Source organism: Nesoenas mayeri (genome assembly GCF_963082525.1).
Source record: "Nesoenas mayeri genome assembly, chromosome: 3".
Classification (NCBI taxonomy): domain Eukaryota; kingdom Metazoa; phylum Chordata; class Aves; order Columbiformes; family Columbidae; genus Nesoenas; species Nesoenas mayeri.
Window position 1 is genome coordinate 108,977,320 of NC_137544.1, and position 15,502 is coordinate 108,992,821.

Consider the following 15,502-nt stretch of genomic DNA (forward strand, 5'->3'; position numbering starts at 1 on the left):
ATGCTAGCAAACCTCCTCAGAAAGCAGCAGCTTTTGCCCGTGCTACGGGATAATTTCCCACCCTTCCCTGCAGGGGAGCTGTGGCTGAAACTACAGTGCCAAAATTCACAAATACCAAGATCATGACAATAATAGCACAAGGAATTTAGGTGCAAGGGGCACCTAAGCCAAAGGCATCCGGTGACTATTTGCATCTTCAGCATGGAGCTGTGTTTGGTGGACTATAGTCTTATGGCACCAACCACACTCAGGTCGAGAGGAACCACCCATGTTGGGAGGTATGGTATCCACAGATCACAGTTTGGTATTGGGGACAGAAGCAGCTGCAGTGTGCTCCCTTCTACATCAATTAGCAAGCACTCTTGATTTCCCAGCAAGCTGCCCATACAGCCCTACTTCTATCTAACTATTCACCACAGAGGAATCTACTGAAAGAGCAGCCGTGTCGCTGAGCAGAAATGCCAGATGGCCTCCTCTGTGGGACACACTGGAGCAGGTAGCAAGACCTGTCTGTCTCCTATTCACACCTGCAGAGGCATCCCTGGAAAGAAGACTCCCTGCTCCAGCCTGCCCCTGCTCTTATCTCAGCACACAAGGATGCATTCATCCTTCTTGGCTAAGCTGGTGACAATCCTTTGCTAACACAGGTGACAGGAAGTGAGCCAGCACTCAGGTAGATGGTGGAGGCCAAGGCTAGCATTTTCCCAGACACAAGAGAGGAGGGATCTCCCTGCAGAACAGGAGCCTTCCTGTCCAGCAGACCTTCCTCTCATCATCTCTGCTCCTCTTTTCAAAGCCAGGGTTGGTGTTGGTGACTGGTATTGCTAGAGAGAGGGGAATGCCTGGGGACGGAGGGGACTTAGGCACTAGGCAGGCTGCCTGGGTTGCTGCTTGGTGCTGTGCATTAGCAAGCGTGAGCTGCAGGCTGGATGTCTCCCTTGAAGAAGGTTCTGTGGCTCAGATGCTCTCAGACCCTCGGGAGCTGATCACAACTGTGTGGGGTGAGAGTGTGTGAAGCATTGAACTACAGCTACTGCTATACACTCATGGGCCCAGCACGGAAGGCTGTGCTGCAGCATCTCAACTGTATACTATATGCTGAAGTTACCCAGGGTTGGCAGAAGAAGACCATTATCTGGCAGCAGCCTTACTCTCCAGGGACATTTGCTTTCCTTTGGTTGCTGGACTCTGAGTCTGGGTTTTTGCTCTTTGTTGCTTTTTGGCCACACCAGGAGAGGTCAGGGAATCCCCTGTCAGCCCCAGGGCCTGAGCTGCATGCTGGGGGGGAAGGAGAAACTCGCTGGAGAGCAGTCCCTGGCTTATGCTTTTGGCAGGGAGAAGGGTTTTCCCTCCAAGGTCGCAGCAGGCTTCTGGGAGAAGCACTGGGGTTTCTTGAAGGAAGGACAGGGCTCTGAGGGGCTCTGAGGGGAGATCCACAGCTGGACCTCCATGAGCTGCTCCGTGGAGGAAGAGAAGTGGAGCTCAGTGAAGGAGGAAGCCGACTTTGTGTCTGTGTAGTTCGCCGCTCGTTTGGGACACTTCCAGCTGGTCTCTGTGCCTGAAGCCTGCAGAGGAAGAGAAAAGGGAGGATGAAAGGGAATTTCTGCAAGGGGCTTAGGGCTCCTGGCAAGTTTGGCATGAATGTTGCTGAGCAATTATAAGAAGTCTCCAGCACCAGGATGACAGGAGTTTTGCTGTGGACAAGACAGGGCACTGGTTTGAACACTCGTGCTGTTAACTAGTGTTGGCCCTGATCCTCCAGTGCTCTCTGAGACAATGCACAGGCATGGTTTGGCCAATAGCACATATCTGTGACTCTTCTTGACATGCAGCATGGATGTAGCAACTTCTTTCAAGGTAGGAGGTACAATCTGGGAATGTGGGGATGAGCTGGATTGCACCAGCTGGCCTCTGACAGTAACTACTGGTAGATAAACCAACCCACAGGGATGCCCTCCTTTCACCCCACACCTCTGAAAGAGCAGAATTTGCTGGACCTGTGGCAGAGCCACATCAGCATCTCTGCTCCTGGGCTGGACCTCCAGACCCAAGTTCAGGAAGAAAAGCCAAACACTGCTGAATTCAGAAGGCCCACTTCCCCTTATATGTCTATGCTTACTTGATAGAGAACAAGGTACCTACAAAAAAATCCCAAGACACAGGGATATGTAGGAACTCAGACCATGTGGAGGTGGTCCGCGCTGTTCTGGGTCACTGACAGAGCCCATGCACGTACATCTCCCTCTCTCCACCTCTTTGCATGCTGGCCATCTTCTGAGGCAATCACAACTGGCAACCTTGCAGCCCTTGGAGCTCTAATCACAATAGCCAGGTCAGTCACAACTGTGCCAAGTATGCTGCAAAACTGAGAGCTCAACATGGGAGGGCTCTGCTATTAGCAGGATCAGATCAAATGAACGAGCTTGTGGAACGGAAGAAGGCCTCAAAGCCAGGGCAAGAGAAGAGGGCTTTGGCCCTTTGGCCAGACTGAGCCAAAGAAGGCAGAGAGGTGGCAATTTCACACATCAGTGAGCTGAAATTACTGTAGGAAACAGGGATGGACCATTCATTCAAGCCAAGTGAAAGGTAAAGCAGTCAGGAGGTGAGCAAAGTCCTGGCTGCATCTCCTTAACAAGTCCAACATTTTGCATTGCTCAGCATTTTGGTCTTACCTGTAGGCAAGAGCCGCATCCTGTGGGGAGCTACATAGCATGGCCATTGCAACAGCCATGGAGCTCTCAGACTTTGCCGCCTCTAGCGTTGTTTTCACTGGTGTGATGGGCCGAGGAATTCTGCTCTTTGTGCTTATGGGTCTTTCTTCTTTCCCCAGGGGGGCAGCCTTCTCTTTCCCAGCCTTCCTTGGGACTGAGTCATCAGAGTCATGTGTGTCCTCCTCAGAACCAGTGGCTGAGAGGGTTTCTGAAGCCCGCTGCCTCTCATCGCTGGAGGACGCTGAGGAGGAGGCCCCTGAGGCCAGCCGAAGAAGGCGGTTTTGCCTCTTCTCCATCACGAAGCGAGCCAAGTCAGGTTGCTTTGCCCTCTTATAAAGCCTCTCTTTGGCAGAAAGCGATGTTGAAAGGTCTGAGCCAGTGTCCTCCTCAGAGAACAAAATGGGTATTCGACTTCTATACCTGGAACCAAGAGGCCTCCTGGGGCCTTTATGCTGTGTGTTGAAGAGGATCTCTGCTCGTTTCTGGTGTTCTGCCACCAGTGCTTTCTCAAGGTCAGGATCCCTTGTCACCGCCTTACCAGGCTCATCCAAATCCAGCGAGAGTGACACTTTGTCAGAGAGCTCTGGCTTGTCTTTGAGAGGCTTTGCTTCAGCATTGGGAAGGGGCAGCTGCTCCCCTGCTGTTTCTGAGGTGGTTTCAATGTGATTAGCCGAAAGCGCAGAGCTCTCTGTCTGTGCCCCTTCCAGTCCTGAATGTATGCTTTCATTCTCTATCTGCACCAGGTTGTCCTCCAGCTCTTCTTCAATAATGACCTCCTCAAACTGGCCCGGAGGGCAGTTCTCCTCATGCCTCATCAGCTCGCCACTGGAAGACATGACATGTAAGTGGGTCTTTTCAGCAATATGAACAAATGTGCGCTCAACTTTGGTAAAGGGGGAGGAAGCTGTAGCCACTGTCACGGGGGGCTTTGGTTCAGATTTAAGGACTGAAGAGAGGGTCCCTGGCTCGGATACATCCAGTTGGCTATCCATAGGCTGTGGCCGCTCACTCTGAGGAGTCAGTGCAGCAAGAGTGCCCAGATCAACTTCTGGAACCAAGTCTGTGGTCACTGGAGACTCTTTCAGATCATCTGGCGAAAATAGCACTAGTGTTTTTGAGCCTTCCTCCAGCTCCAGGTCCCCACCAGCAGTGGAAGCGCGACCCTTGGATCCCTTCTGGTCATCAGCCAGGAGTGTGGAGGGTGCACACTCCTGGCTGCGCTCTGTGCTTTTTTGACTCAGGCCACTGCTGGAACCATTGTGCATATCAATCTCATCCCCTTCCTCCTCTTCCTCCTCCTCGTCTTCTTCCTCATTGTCTTCTTCCTCCTCCTCCTCTTTTCCATTTATTTCCAGATAAGGTTCCAGAGGTTTGCAAGGGGCAGTCAAAACAACATTTGAGAAATCAACTTTCTTTATCCGCTGGGATACCTTAGGCTTTTCCCAGTAGTCCGACATATCTTTTCTGAAATCTTGATAAGGCAAACTTAAAGGCACTGCCTTGGGCAGACCATTCATTTCAAATGACTTCAGCATATATGCCTGCAAGAAGACACATGTGACAAAAGAAAAGGGTTAGTAATCAGACATAGCATGGACATAGACATCAGAATCAAGAGCAGTGGGAAGCATCAGTCGAAAGGTTCTAGTCCATGACACTTTCAAAATACATGCCTGAGCAGTGATCCCTCAATCATTTAATTCATACAAACCTTAGAGAGATTCACACATACTCATAAATGAAGGCAGAAAAATGTGCCAAAGGAGTTCCTTTGTCAGCAGTCTTTACCTGGACCTAAAAGAGATTTTTGCAAGCAATTCCTCAGGATTTTTTTCATGTTTACCAGTCTTCTTCAGTATTTATATATTTATTGCAATATTTAAATATTTACATATTCACTTCTTCCTTACTGGAACCATTCAGCAACTCTCTTTCATTCCTAGGCCATGGTGAACTCAAGGGGCCCCTCAGGGCCAGCTACATTTGCTGATGACCTTTCCATATTATCCACCATTGTCTTGGGGGCAATACCCTTGTAGTGCTCCTGTGTTCCCCTCTATGCTATTCATCCCTCGCTCCTGCTCTCACATCCCTCCAGCAACTCATACTTCTGACTCTTACAGGCTCCTTCAGCTTTCACTAAAATGATTCGCAAGTTAAGTCATGAAAGCTGACATATAAAGTATCATTATTAGACTCTGGGGTGTCCAAAAATTAAAAGCAATGGGAGGACAGAACAGCTGGTCTTTCTTGAGTAGCAGTCTGTGGTGGAGAGATGGCCCATAAGGCACCAGGGGTAGGTTGTGAAATGATCACAATGCCAACAGAAAAGCAGCAACTCACACACACATGCACACACTTGAACAAATAAGCAAAATAAGCAAAAAAATCGCAAAATAAATAGGCAAAATAAAAGTCCATTGAGGTTTAGTCTAATTAACAATTAGTTGCAAATTAAAACCACAGAAGCATGACTCTGTAAAATGGATTAAAAAACCAAACCAAACCAAAACCAAATCCCAAAACATTTAAGTCACCCTTCTTTAAGAGGGCTGGGAAACAAAAGCCTCTCTGTAAACTCAACCAATCAATAATGCATCACGTTACTTTTCAGTCCTAATTATGAACAGCAGGCTCCAAACATCTGTGTTTGCAAGTGGCATTTGACAGTATCAGAGGCTATGACTAAACAAGCACCCATTTAACTACCTGGGCTACAGAGCTGCCATCAGCCAGCACATTCATCTGGCTATGGGAACAGAACATTTTGTCTCTGAGGGGGAAAGAAGCCCTCAATAGCTTTTCAGTCCAATGACACAATTTCAAATTGTGCTGTAAATCTGCATGTTACCCTGTGCAGAGCAACTGCCTTATTAGTATGCCTGAAAAATGTAAGATCTCTATGCTCATGTATAACAGGGACATTTCAAATAGCTCAGTGGGCAGCATCAAGCTGTTATGCATGGTGAAAAATTGTTATCTATTTAATATTTCTTTTTATATCTTATAAATTAAAACACAGGCTGGTGTTGGCAATGCCTCTGGACTCCAAATCATTGTCTCTTATTTCATTAAAGCTGAAGTCTGGTGCTGAAGATGACCCTGTATTAGCCTGATTTAGTCTTTCACTGACCCACTCTACCTTTTCTATTAGGATGACAGATTTGGGTCTTGAACTGGTAAGAGGGACTTACCACACCCTTTGCAAAGGAAATTACCCACTTGACTTCCTCCCTCAGGCATTTTTTTGGACATTAGCAGCCTAAAATTGGCTTCTGCCTGTTGGCTGGATGTGGTTTTCCCAGGACATATACCTGCAGTGCTATCCTGGAGTCTTAACCAGACACGCTTCCTCAGTGGAACTGGGACCTGATTAAAGAAGCCCTGACCAACATCTTGCCTTGTGCTGAGCCTCCCACTGGAAGGAGTACCTGATCCCCAATAACAGTTCACCTGCTGCTCTACTTCATCCCATTTTCTAGATGCTGTGATTGATGGTACAGCTTTGTGATCGCTGGTTTCTCTGCATATGTAAACTTTCATACATCCCGTCAGCTCCTACGAGCTTGTGTCATCTCATCTACTTTCTGGTCAAGAAGAACTGAATCCAGTCCTGCAGTGTACATCCTCTGTAGGTCAGAGATACGGTTTATGTGTCCTGCAGTCTGCCCCACCAGCAGCCCTGTCTCCAGCAACCCCTCTTTCCTCAACAGCTCTTACCCTTGCAAGACATCAGAAGTTTTACTGAGATGAGATTCACATAAAGCAGTAAGATATGACACAGAGCTGGACATCATGATGTTGCTGTAATAAAAATAATGGTTCTTTCCTTCTTCTGCTCTGGTACCCCTTTGCTGTCATTCAGTTGTGCAGTAGATACCTTTCTGATCATAATGTACTTCCACCTCTGGCTGTACAAATTCTTTGTGGTATTTAGCAAATGAACTGCCCTTCTGTCTGTAATTCCCCATGTATTTTCTATTTCCCTGCATGGACACTGCACCCTAAGCACAACAGTGATTGTTTGACTTCTGCCTACCTGTGGGAGACTTGGACTGCTTAACCTGTTGCATGCAATACCCCAAAATGGTCAGAATGCTTTCCTTAAAGAAGCCGGAAGCTGTTGTTGTTTTGCTGCTGCAAATGCACCATGGAGAAAATCTGAAGAGCATAAATATGCCAAAAAATATGGAGGACAGAAGTTACCTACAAACTCAACTAAAAGCAACTTTGTTGAAATGCTGCTTGGATCATTTATTAATTTAACACATATTTTATTACCTTCATTGCTATCATCACCTGAGGCTGTTAACAAGGAAGAATGTCCTAGGGCATCAAAGTATGAGATTGGCTTCACTGTTGAGTTAATGTAATCAGCAGCTAGCTGTAAGCAAACAGCCTGCCGGACCAGGTGTTCCCAGTTTGTCCTCTCTTGGCAGTCATCATGTGTCTTCTGTACTACAGGTCACTCAGCTGCTCTAGGACTTTCTCCCAAAAGCTGGAGAAGATTTTTTCTGTTCTGCTGTGCCAATGGGGAGGAACTGTGGGAAGATGCCAGAAGATCAAGAGTGGAGAGTCTTAGCTTGCATCTTAAAATTGTAGAATAAAAAAGGTGTGAGGAATCTCTGGAGGTCTCTGCTCCAGCCACCCCTCAAAGCAGGACTAACTCAGAGATGTCTGCTCCAGGCCATGTCCAACTGAGTTTTGAGTATCTTCAAAGACGGAGATCTCACAACCTCTTTGGGACCCTGTCCTAGAGTTTGAGGCTTTTCGTGCTGAAAAGGTTTTTCTTTATATCTAATTTCTACATCTAATTTTCCTTTTACCCAGCTTGTGTCCATCACATCTCATCTTTTCATTGTGATCCTCTGAGAAGAGTCTGGCATCATCCTTCCATCACGTAATTCAAGGAAAAAATAAGATCCCACCCCAACCCTTCTCTTTTTAAGGCAGAACAAACCCAACTCTCTCAGCCTCTCTGTATGTCATATGTTTCTAGTTCCTAATCATCTCGGTGGCCTTCTGCTAAGCTCACTCCATTATGAGAAGGAACTATACCATGAGTTGAGGCAACCATCCCGTTTTAAAAAGCTACCAAGACTGTGAGTGAGCAGAGCTACCCTGGATCTGGACAAATCTGAGTCAAAAAGACTGCTTTTGCCTATAGCAAGCTCCGATCTCTGCCTATGTTCCTCACTTTCTCGGAAGACATGTTTGCCTGTCTTTGGGCCGTGAACCATTTTTTTCCAACCTGCTTGGGCTTAGATCTTAACTCCTGGGTCTTTTGACTTCCCAGTCAATTGTCCAGGAATGCATATGGCTGTTAATTAGTCTGAGCATGTGTGCCCCACAAAGTCTCTGCATTTCACATCTGTAACACTCTGTCTTTCCACTGAATTTAAATTAAATTTGGCTAGTAACTACTTTGGGCAACAATATGTATTTGGAAGGCAATAAATATGCCTGCTTTGCACAGAGGCTACAATTAGAATATGAAGAGGAAGGAGAGTCAGGAGAGAAAAAGATCTACCTGCTTGTATTTGGTAGAGGCAGAAATCAGAGCCTTCAAGTCCATCTCTGTCCCCGTGCTCATCAGCAGCTACGTGGAGTCTGGGGATTTGTCTTTAAACTGGTGGGGTTTCAAATTAGCAGGATCATTGGCAATAGGACATCCTCAGAGGAGACTCACATTACCCAATATGGCAGCTGGAAAGTTTCTACATCCCAGTGATGCTGCAAATACTGCAAAAATCAACAAAGGTGCAATCTCCACGGAATTACAGAATAGTTGGGGTTCAAAGGGACCTCTGGAGATCATCTAGTCCAACCCACCTGCTAAAGCAGATTCAGCCAGAGCAGATCACACAGGAATGTGTCCAGGTGGGTTTTGAATGTCTCCAGAGAAGGAGATTCCACAACCTCTCTGGGCAGCCTGTTGCAGTGCTCTGTCACCCTCAAAGGAAAGAAGTTTCTCCTCATGTTTACATGGAACCTTCTATGTTTCAATCTGTGCCTGTTGCCCCTCATCCTATTGTTGGGCACGACTGCGAAGAGTCTGGTCCTATCCTCTTGACACTCATCCTGGAAATATTTATGAGTATAAATAAGGTCCCCTCTAAGCCTTCTTTTCTCCAGACTGAACAGACCCAGATCTCTCAGCCATTCCTCATAAGAAAGATGCTCCAGACTCCTAACAATTTTTTTAGCTCTCTGGTGGACTCCCTGCAGTAATTCCTTGTCCTTCTTAAACTGGGAAGCCCAGAACTGGCCACGGTACTGCAGATGTGGCCTCACCAGGACAGAGTAGAGGGGGAGGAGAACCTCCCCTGACCTGCTGGCAACACTTGTCACAGCAAGTTTACAACCATGCATTAGAAGTTCCCAGGTCCCCTTGTCACCAAGAATGTAGCCAGATGTGTTCTTCTCAGACAGCAGCACAGAGCAGACTCATGCTGGTGGGTTCAAGAGCAGTACCAGCATCCAGGTTGTTAATGCGCTCTTCTGTATCCTGCCTCATGCCAAGTCACGCACACTCTGCCCAGGTCCCTTTAGCAATATGGAGTGATGACAGCACTTGCCATGCCTGTATGGCTTTCTGGTGATCTTACAGCTCTTGAATGCATAGAGAAAAGACCCTATAGCTTGTCTGTGCCTACATCCCCACAGCAGAGCAGTCTGTGGCACCGCACAGAGTGGGCCTGGCATTCACCAGAAAAGCCTGCCGTCTCCAGAAGCTCTGCACTGACATGGGGGAAAGGGAACAGTTTCTCAGGTGAGCCTAATCAATTTTCTCTTAGACTGTAGAATTTCAGATTATCATTTTTCTCCCATCTCTTGGTTTTAAACATTTTAAATGCAATAATTTGTGAAACAAAACCAAAACCAAAGCAAACCAAACCAAAACAAACAAAAAACCCCCACCTGGTACAAGAGAAAGATCACAATATTTGGCTAACATAAAACTAGGAAATACTGCATCTGTTCCATCTACCATTCTGTTTCAGACCTTGTTCTGAATCATCTCTCAGCCAGTGGCATCCATGCATCATCCATGTGCCAGTGGCATGGATGGCTCTATGGCATCCATGCATCCTTCCGCAGTGTTTCAAAGATGCACATGTCCCACATACCAACAGTCTCACAGAAGCAAACCAAAATGCGCTTTAAGGTGTTTATCACAGAGGAGATGGGCTTTGGACCCTGCTAGAGGCAGACTCGTAAGAATCCTGACTCTCCATACAATTCCCAGGAGAAAAAAGAGACTCACACACTGTACAATCCTGTAAGTCAGAGACCACAACCAAATCCCAGCTCTTCCTCCCAGGCCGTCACCTGCCTGCACAAACTGCTTTCTGTCTGTGAGGAGTTGGGGTCTTGTACTTCTTCTGCAAGCGGGAAGGTTTCCAGCACCCTTTCCACAGGTACCAGAGCCTTTGCATGCACCTACTGCCTGCAGCCTCCCTCTCCAGCCCCTTTCAGAAAAACACTGAATTAGTAACTGTGCAATTCACACCAAAGCAGACAGGGTCTGTCACCATGTCTCCTCTTCCAACCTGATGCCAGACAGACCAACAGCAATAGGGGTTGGACCACATGCCGCTCTACAGTGGCGACTACTTTCAGATGTGAGTCACAATGAAAGCAGCACGGTCGGATCCACTGAGCAGCCCAGGCAGGAGAATGTTACTTGCAGAACAACCACAATTTTGCATCTGCTTCCCTGGGGCTTTGGGGAGTGGAGGGGCTGAAAGTTTACCAGATGTTCTTAAATGCCTTGTCAAATGGCTGATGGGAGACAGCCATCCAACCACCCTGTGCAGACCATGCTGCCAGCCAGTGGAGGATGCTCAGTGGAAGAAACCAAGAGAAATGTGATAAATTGTTTCTGCTGTGTTCATAGGTGTTGAATTGTACTAGCTTAAGTTTAGCCAGTTTGGATGCTGGTAACCATCAAGGCAGAGCTCTAAAAACTTTCATAAGTTCGGGCTAGTTGTAACCTGCTGCTGTGATATGACTGGGTTCAAGTGAAATTGATACTAGCCTAAATTTATGTAAATTGAACTCACAGTGTGGCCTTCCCAAAGTGCATTAAACACATCTCCAACAGTCACAGAACTTTGTTTCTATTTCCAGATCTGTCTTAACTGTGAGTTTTCAGTGATCACATTAGTAAACAATAATAAAACTCTCTCTGAGCTACCAGAGCTCTTTCATATTCCTACCTGGTGCACCCAAGGATAAACAGGGGAAAACTGCCCAGAGCTGGAAGCAAAGGGAGCAGAAAAACAAAGCAAGAAAGCAAACAAAAAACCCAGCCATCAACAAGGTGCTGCCTTTAATTCTTTAATAAGGTTTTGGTAGTATACGCGGAGTTTTTTTTCTTTCCTTCTTTTTTTTTTTTTTTTTTTTTTTTCCAGATTGTCTGGATTAGCATACATGGATTTAAAAAAGGCACAAAATCCATTGCACAGCTTCTGTTTGTTTGTTTGTTTTTGATTGCATTGCCTGTTCATTGTAGTTTCAAGTGTAGGATTTTACAGTACTATGTACTATGCAGCATATGTACAGTACTATGCAGCATTTGCAGCATGGTCTACATACAGGTAATCAATGCATGCATTTATACAGGAGACAGAATTAAAATTCTCTCTCAGTATTTCTATATACACAATCGTACAGTGTTTTTCTTCTGAAAAAAAGCTTTAAATTGGTCTTGCATGCTCAGTGTGCAAAAAGAATTAATGCAAGCATATATTACAGTGTTATTGCAGTACAAAAAGGGGTTGACCTTAGGCTCTAAAGGGATTAGATACAGGAAGAATAAAAAGACTCAAGGAAAATAAGCTTTGGATCCCTTTAGTAAACTACATCCTTCCAAATGGCTCCCTACTCAGCATTGCCTTTAAAGCTACAGCAGGCTGCTTCTGCTCCATCTCCCTGCTGCCCTCCCCTGAGACAAACTTCCACAGGTTCTTCAAATCTTCTGTCTCTAACAAACTGATGAGGACTTCTAGCAACTTGAGGAAGCCCTTCTGTTGTGCCTCCCAAGCCTGAAGACCTGCTTGAAAGGGACTTTCCTGAGATCCTCTGCTTCAAGCAAACTCAACTCTCAGCAGATGAAGTTTCTCAAGCAAGCCAGGAAGTACAACAGGTTATCTACAGCTTTTGTCTCCTCTCAGTAGAAATTACTACAGAAACCCACATTCAGCTCCTACTTGAATAGCGGTTGGATAAATATGGTTTGGACTACCTCCTGTTTAGCAGCAACAGAAGTCTAACAGGTAACACAAGGTAATGCAAAGGAAGGATATGCTCGTCCCTGAGATTCTTCATGAGAGCTGGAAAGCCTGAGAAGCGGAAATCAAGTTCCCAATATGATGTTAATTGTTCCATTGGGAATGGGAAGAGGCCTTAGTCCTGAGAGATGCAGATGACACACAAACAGCAAGAGCCGTAGTTCGGTCTTCTGTGCAGCAGCTTTGATTTGGATACTATCAGGACCTTAGCATATCCTGGAAGTGACATTGTCCTCTGCCAACATAGACTAAGCTTGTTTCGGACTGGGAGATCTGGCAGGATTCACAACAGTGAACGGAAAAAATCTATAGTCTGAGCTTCTGAAGAAGCTCTTTCTTCAAACCAGTTTTAGATGAGGTAAAAGTACCGGGGGTGTTAGAGCTGCCACACTTGCTTGCAGGATCTCTGTTGTTCCAAGAATCAGCAACATAAATATCAGAGAGATGTTCTTCTTTCCAGCATCTTACCATCAAACACTGCAAAGCCTTTCCCTCTTTTTTTTTTTTTTTTTTTTTTCAACCGAGGTCAATAGGACAGCCCAGTCCTATGCTGGTTAAGTGTCCCTCCCTATTTGTGCTTTTGTATGTTGTTAGGTTTATGCCAGTTTTCCTAGCGTCTTGACCAGAGGCAAGAGCTCTGTAAGGGTAGTATGTCTGCCACTTAGCTTCCCACCTCTGCACCCACGACTGTCTCCAGCAAGAGTCAATGCAGAGCTCCTTCTCTGAGCAGACATGAGCAAGGTGGAAGAAAATGATAATCCAAAAATTGTTCTAGTCCCTAATAGTAAAGGCAACTTAATAGCAGCAAGAAAGAAGAAGCAGCAGCAGATTCTGAAAGCTAAACATCTTCCTTAGTCGTAAAAATAACCAGAAGTCAGCAGTGCTGAATAAGAACCTGATCTGGCTTTTTTTTTTTTTCAGGAATGACCAAGCTGAAGGGGCAAGAGCCCCACAGAAATCCTCCTTATCTGACTTGTTCAGGGGAAATCTGCCATTACTGTGTTCCACAATGCCAGATCATTAATTGCACTCATAATTAAACTGAGAAACTTGTTGGAGTTGTTGGAGGAAGCCCTGGGGATTCTTATGAGGCAAGTGCACTAGGTGAGGTAACCAACTTGAAACACTTTGCATGTGAAAAAAACCCCTCCAAACATAAAACCATTTTCTTTTCAAACACTAAAAGACATGCAAGTGAATGTAAAATGGGGATTGCTTCCAATCCCCAGGTTACATGGTTAGCAGCTTGTTCAAAATGTACATTTATTGTAACATCATTTTTTCAATACAAAGGAGTTGCAATACATCAGATAATACTTAGAAACATTTCCCAGAAATTAATCTTTGCACTGTCCCAAGGAACTGCAAATGTGTGTGTTATAGCAAACCAAACACAAAACATATGATATAAAAATGCAACAAAAAGGAAGGTAGTACTGCAGTGATCAGCCTTTACACATTTTATTTAATGTTTTAACATTACCCAAAATAGGCGTTTGCATACTAATAAATTATGTCCTAAGTGGCAGCACCGTTCCTATCGCCAGAATACTCTGCCACCAGCAGATGGTGAATGGAGGGATAGGTATGCTACAAGACACTGAATTAAGAAAAGTGGGCTGGGCCAGGTTGCCAAAATCAGATCTGCAACATGCAAAGGATGCCAGGTGTGCCATTTGAACCAGACAACATGATAATTTCTGTAACTGATTGAGATTTGTTCTTTGCAATAGCCTTTTGAGTACTTGGATGTGTGCAAAGTGGCCCATTACCGGCACAGAAAGGTTTCTTTAAGGCATGACCATGCATGGCCATTTGTATTTCATGGGTGGGTCATGGACACATATAAACACACATACAACCAGAAATGGAAGCTCTGGTAAAAAGCATCCTGACACCACCCTGGGGACAACAGTGAAACCAGGAAACACATCTGGCTTACTTTGGTCAGCTTCTCCAGAAACTATCATCTCCTCCAGCCACTCTGGGGAAGGGTTGGCAACTACAAGGGAAGCGGGTCAAGAAGAAAAGCACACCATGTTCTCCAGCTGAGAAATATCCAGGGCAATTTATTCACTATAAACACTAACAGGATCCATGATTTTCAAGGCTTCAGACCTTGTCTGCCAGGAAATGCAATTTTATTTTCTTCAGCTAGCCTCTTTGAAGCCATCTGTTACTGCCAAGCAGAGATATATATGATAGTGATCTCCAAATAGTTCTTTCCCATTTGTCACAAAAGGAAAAACAGAAAAGGTAAAATAAAAATAATAGCTTCTCTTTTGAGTAGATTGGGATAAAAGAGCCCTTTCTTATTCAATGTGAGAGTTGCAAAATAGTTTCAGCTCCAGGTGAAGTTCTGAGAGTGGCGTGAGTAAATCTCCACTGACAACCATTAATAAAATGTGTCATTCATCTAACCCAGCAGTTTGCAATAAAAATAAATTAAGTCATTGACACAGTATTATGTTGCTGTAATATGAATGTAGCCTAAGGAGGAGATGCTAAACCCTCTGGACAAATACAGTGAGTATTTGTCATCAGTCCCTCCAGATGAGCAGTAGAAAATCACCTTCTATTTTCAGGAATAATCTTGTACCACTGCCAAGCACTTAAAAATTCCATATATACACATCATGGAAGATTAATCGATGGAGGCGTGAGAGGGAAGGACATTAGAAAATAGGAAAAGGATTGAACATATCATTTCATGCTTTCTGATCTTCAGTCTCATAGTGCATCCTATTGTTGAGCTATTTTACAAGACTAAACTAGCAATGTTTATATTTTCTTGCCTTAATTTATTTACACAGAATCACAGCATCAGATTCAAATAGTGCATTTTTACATGAGAGAGCAAGTGAAGTTCCTGGTGATTTGCAGTGAAAGAAATGCCTGTATGACATTTGTTTTATTTGGTATATAGGTCCCACCCACTGTCCTGACAATTTCCAGATCATGAAATAATATTCTGCCTCCTGAAATTCTCTCTGTGCAATCAAACTCTCATATCTGGCCTCATCTTTACATGTTCTGAAAAGGCTTTGTTTGCCACTGACTTCCTCTATTGGTCCCGCATGTCAAACAGGAGAGAAGTGACTCACAGAAAAATAAAGCACACAAGCTCACAACAAGAGAAGTGGTGTTTAACCAGCTGTTTACATGGTTTGCAATCACAGATGGCAGCTGTGTATTAACTGAAAGAGCATTGCCAGTTCTCTACATTCAGCTGCTCATGGACACAATAATTTTGAGGAGTTTGATGAGTCCTAAGGATTCCAGGATTTGAAACTTGTGAAACTGTCCTGGAAATAGATGGTATCTTCCACTGTCGTCTTTGAAACCAAACTGCCTTTAAACAACATGATCACTATTCCTCACACAGACTCCATGTAGAGCTGAGACTGCTCCAAGTGCCAAAATGTGCCATTTTCCACTGTTTCCTTCAAGGAAATCAGAGGGAGGGAAAGCAAGAGGCTGATCAAAGTTCTACAG

General features: G+C 45.0%; 1 protein-coding gene across 1 annotated transcript in view; it reads right to left on the bottom strand.

Moving 5' to 3' along the window:
• Positions 1 to 1,131: 1,131 nt before the first annotated feature.
• LOC308038701 (tau-tubulin kinase 1-like) overlaps positions 1,132 to 15,502 on the bottom strand; it is a gene marked incomplete at both ends in the record, with an annotated part of 32,044 nt that continues 17,673 nt past the window's right edge. The window contains 3 exon segments of the mRNA XM_080341476.1: positions 1,132 to 1,288; positions 1,290 to 1,565; positions 2,673 to 4,252. Coding sequence (XP_080197602.1) covers positions 1,132 to 1,288; positions 1,290 to 1,565; positions 2,673 to 4,252 — 2,013 coding nt within the window.